The following is a 5,000-nucleotide window of genomic DNA, read 5'->3' as shown; positions in this document are numbered from 1 at the left end:
GACAGAGACAGACAGAAAGTTAGACAGAGAATTAATTTTAATTAATTTAATTTGATTCCATTTGTTACAATGGATATTCTTGGTGTGACATAGTGTCTGTTTTATTTTGCTTCTAAGTTATCCCCAGTGTACAAGGAATGGCCGGGGTTACCATCCACTGGCGGCGAGGGATTTGAACGCAGGTCAGCAAGATTGCTAGACGAGATCGCTACCGCTGCACCACACAGCACAAAAAAAAAAGAAAAAAAAAAAAGATACCTACTCTTTCCGCATTGAAATCTCTCTCCCTCCCCCTATCCCTTGCCCATTGCCTCCCCCTCCCTCCCCCCTTCGCAGCCGCCCGCAAAACACGCACCGCAGAAGCCAGGGCTGATGGAGCAGAAGACATGCGTTGGGCCGATGCTTAAGTACTGACCCAGGGCCATCTCGAGGAAATACAGTGGCAGGCCGATGATCACCAGAGCCACGAAGTAAGGAATTAGGAACGTCGCTTAAAAAGAAGAAGAGAGATGTGGTGGCAATTATTCAATTATCTTCGTGCCGTTATTAACTTTATGAAATTATCATGAAATCATTATTATCATGAAATTCTCATCACTATGAAATCATTATGAAATTATCATCACTATGAAATTATTGTCCTGACATTATTATCATTACAAAAACATTATAATAATTTTGTGTGGTCCTAGATCAATATATTTTGCCAGTACTATATAGCCTATGAAAACTGTAATAATAATTATACAGTATGTAGTGCCATTGTGTTTATAGTAAATTGTATTTTCCTGCATCTGCGTAACGTATATGTTACATTTTCTGTAGCATTTAGTATTCTTTGTAACTAAAATTGTATATATATTTTCTCAGCTTTAAATGTATACTCACCATATTTATATGACCCTTCCTTCCCTTTGGCCAAAGGCCAAATTCCATGAATATCTGGACACCTTGAGCTTCACATAACCCTCACATCTGTACCAGTATTTGTATCTGCTGTTACAGACACTGGTTACAATACAAGAGCTACTTTCTTCGTGCTTTTGAATTTGTCAGACTGCGATGTCCACTAACTTAATGTGGAGGCTGCATGATCATTCGTACTAGTTTCCAACATATCTTAGATGTTGATGACTCCTAGTGTAACGTACACGTGTCTCTATCTATACAAATAAATAATATAATTACTGTATTTCTTATGATATGCATGCCTAAGTGTCTGCAGTTTTAGTTTATATGGTTAGGAATGGAATGGCGCAGAATTATCGTGAAGTATATTATTCAATGAGCATCGCTAAAGTAACTAATATGAAGGTTAAAAATGAAAGAAAATATGTGGATGGCAACTAAATGTTTTGGTCGTGCGTCTGGCATGAGTGCAGTGCAGAGATAGGCTTCTATGTAAGTCATTATAAGTAAAATAAATCGTAAACCGAATGAACAGACTTCTCTTACGCGATATGAATGCATTAGTATCATAGTCCAGCTGCTATTCCAAAAATGATTCGTTCTTCATCGAGCGGGTTAAGTTTTCCTACTACTAAAACACGTGATACTACGCATCGAGAAAACATTCAAGACAGCAAAAGTAATTCATCTCTGCCTCCACAACAAACCTTGCCAATCTGCCATGCACTGTCAACACAAACACGGAATAGCTTAACAAACTCGCTTTCCTTAATCTTACTCCTTATCATGCATAATAATCTCATAATTTACCTCCTTTGTACTTCGCGCACAGGTAAGGGAACCGCCAGAAATTGCCTAGGCCTACGGAGTATCCCAGGAAGGCCAAGAAGGCTTCTTTTTGGTTCCTGTAAGCCCCTCTCTGCTCGTACGAGCCCAGGATCTGTGGCACCGTGAACGCCATTCGCTGCAAAATACGTATAATTACAAATGGACTCTTCAGTTCCTAATATATCAGTAAGCGGAACGTGCCTGCAGCATCTCGCATGTCAAAAATAAAACATTATAAAGTTAATCATCTGATATATATATGTGTGTGTGTGTGTGTGTGTGTGTGTGTGTGTGTGTGTGTGTGTGTGTGTGTGTACGTGTGCATGTGCGTACGTGCGTGTGTGTGTGTGTGTGTGTGTGTGTGTGTGTGTGTGTGTGTGTATGTGTGTGTGTACGTGTGCATGTGCGTGCGTGCGTGCGTGTGTGTGTGTGTGTGTGTGTGTGTGTGTGTGTGAGTGTGTGTTTGGGTGGGTGGGTGGGTGCGTGCGTGCGTACGTACGTACGTGTGTATGTGTGTACAACATTTTTTTAGTATTACTAAAGATCAACCAAGATGCGCTGGCGGCTTGGCGAGTGCGAAATGGCTCGCATATACGAAATCAAGAGACGAAATAATAGCGATAGTAATGGTGAGTAATATGTTTAGTCAGTTGTATGTAATAATGCATGTCACATGCATTATTACATACAACTGACTAACAACAAAAGCGACAACAATGATGATGGTGATGATGATAATGATAATAATAATGTCATTACCGTTATAATAATCATCATGAATATATACAGAGAATCAGTCACTATATTGTCCCCCTGAATAAGACAGCATTGTTATTATTATTTTTTATTATTATGATTATCATCATCATTATAAACTATTACTTCTATCACCACTATATCATTTTTATTTTTTATCATTATTTCTGCTATCATTATTATTACAAATATTTTTATCATAATTGTCATTATCATTATTATTATTATTATTATTATTATTATCATTTTATTGTTACCATTATCATCATTGCTATTATTATTACCATTACCATTATCATTCTATAACCCTTATCATTATTATTGTTATTATCATTATCATTATTACTATTATTATAAGTATTATCATTATTACTGTCATTGTTATCATTATTATCATTATTGTCATCTTCACTACAATTATATATTATTATTATTATTATCATTGCGTTTATTGTTATAATCATCGTTGTTATTTTTAATATTATTATCTTTATTATCATTACTTTCATTATCGTCGTTATCAATACTACTATTATTATTGCTGTTAATATCATTAACAACAACATATTGATATTATCATCATAATTATCATTATTATCACCATTAGTACTGTTGTTGTTATTATCATCATCGTTGTCATAGTCATCGTTAAAATTATTCCCTTATTGTTATCATCATCATTATCAATACTAGTAGTATCATTATGATTACTTTTATCATAATTACCAATATTATTTAAATCATTAGTATTCAAATTAACATTACTGTATAATTTATCACAATGAGCACTGTTCACGCTATAACTCTCCACACGCAAATAATCCACTATGTGTTGTATACTTTTCCACATGTACAATCCTCTCATAAGATGAAGGAACTGCCTCAAGGTACGTCACTGACAACAGCTGAGTGCAGTCTTAACAGGTGTGTTTTCTCACCTCTTGTGAAGTGAGTAGGGCTGCTTGACAAGGTGTGTGGAAACAAGAGCTTGCAAAATAAAGAGTTGTGTGCCTCCTCGCTCTCGTTGTTCTTGAGTTGTGTTCTTAGCTGTCTGGGCTGGACTAAAGTGTCGTACGGCGAACATAAGACACTCCGATACTCTGCGGTTTCCTAGTCTTATATATATATATATATATATATATATATATATATATATATATATATAAAGTCCCTATGAGAGAAAATAAGGGAAGAAATATATATTTATTTTTTTCGTTTTAAAAAAAGAAAGGATGTTAAATTTCAACTGGAAGATCTTTCCAGTTGTGAAAAATGACGAAGGATTTTGAAAGTCTGGCGGAGTAAATAGTGGGAATCCCGTAGTGTTGTAGCGGCGCCCGAGTGTTTACTGTGATGGTTTATTCACAACTGTCATGTTTGTTTTGAAGGTATACGAGTTGTTGAGATCTCGCATTGCTATTCGTTCTGACTAGTACCTTTTCATTCCGTGTGTCAGAATCATGGTTGCTTTTCGCTTCCGTTTTGTGATATCAAGTGTATCTATAAGCACAGCATTGTTACAACATAAATAACAGCCTCAATTCACACCCTTTTACAGCTGTGAGATTCAGAGAAAGACTTCAAACCCTTCCCGTTCATCTGCTATTGACTCCATTCGGAAGGAGGAAGAGAGAAGACGAAGGGAAACAGAAAGTGTTATGCCGTCGAACCGCCAGGGATTCGCGCAACTACGTCACTACTGCTTCGATCTGCTGTTATTTTGACCTGCCTGGCGTGAACGTGCCTGTTACACTACCCGGAAAGGCAATATCTTGCATGAAATTAATGACGTGCTAGGAAACGATAGAAGTATTTAGGAGTTAGTGTTATTAGTATGAAAAGGATTCTACCATCTCAATCGCTCGAGCGGCTCCGATGGGTCGCCTGACATTTTTTTCCTAGAGTGCCGGTGTTCAATATAGATTTCAATTTCTATGTAGACACATACACACACATATGTATTTATATTTATGTAGACATATATATGTGTATATATATACATACGCACACACACACATAGGCAATCACACACACACACACATATATACATATATATGTGTGTGTGTGAGCGTCTGTGTATATGTGTGTGCGCACATGAATGCATTTATATATATATACATACATACATACATACATTCATATATACATACATATATACACACACATACAGATATATGTGTGTGTGCATGCACATTCATATATATATATATATATATATATATATATATGTAAAATGTAAATACACACACACACACACACACACACATATGTGTGTGTGTGTGTGTGTATACAGTACATGTTTGAATGTATAGATAAGCGCTTTAAGGTATGGAAATGAAGTCGCCCGTAAGTAATGATACACAAATTAACTGATAATGATTGGCTGTTAAATTCTTATTATAAATATTATAATTATCATTGTTGTTGCTGTGTGTGTGTGCTGCATGTAGATTGTGCGCAATAAAGGAGCGAAATGAGCTTAGCCAGCGGGAATTCCCCTTGGGTTG

The 5,000-nt window shown here is 36.1% G+C and overlaps 1 protein-coding gene across 5 annotated transcripts in view; it reads right to left on the bottom strand.

Moving 5' to 3' along the window:
* The window catches only part of LOC125043754 (sodium- and chloride-dependent neutral and basic amino acid transporter B(0+)-like), an 11,543-nt gene extending 7,966 nt beyond the window's left edge, over positions 1 to 3,577 (bottom strand). For 3 of the 5 annotated variants that reach the window (XR_007116434.1, XM_047640019.1, XM_047640020.1), the window contains exons 1-3: positions 3,432 to 3,577; positions 1,720 to 1,873; positions 356 to 490 (exon numbers count right to left, since the gene is read on the bottom strand). Coding sequence is in view for 4 of the 5 variants with exons in the window: in XM_047640019.1 (XP_047495975.1) it covers positions 356 to 490; positions 1,720 to 1,870 (286 nt within the window). In the remaining variant the exon portion in view is untranslated. Of the gene's footprint in view, positions 1 to 355; positions 491 to 888; positions 1,164 to 1,719; positions 1,874 to 3,333 lie in introns of those variants that run through there. The other 2 variants (XM_047640021.1, XM_047640022.1) reach the window with 2 other exon arrangements.
* Positions 3,578 to 5,000: the final 1,423 nt, after the last annotated feature.

Source organism: Penaeus chinensis, chromosome 34 (genome assembly GCF_019202785.1).
Source record: "Penaeus chinensis breed Huanghai No. 1 chromosome 34, ASM1920278v2, whole genome shotgun sequence".
In the NCBI taxonomy this organism is placed as follows: Eukaryota; Metazoa; Arthropoda; class Malacostraca; order Decapoda; family Penaeidae; genus Penaeus; species Penaeus chinensis.
Note: the sequence above shows the minus strand (reverse complement) of the source record. Positions and strands in the feature narration are given on the sequence as shown.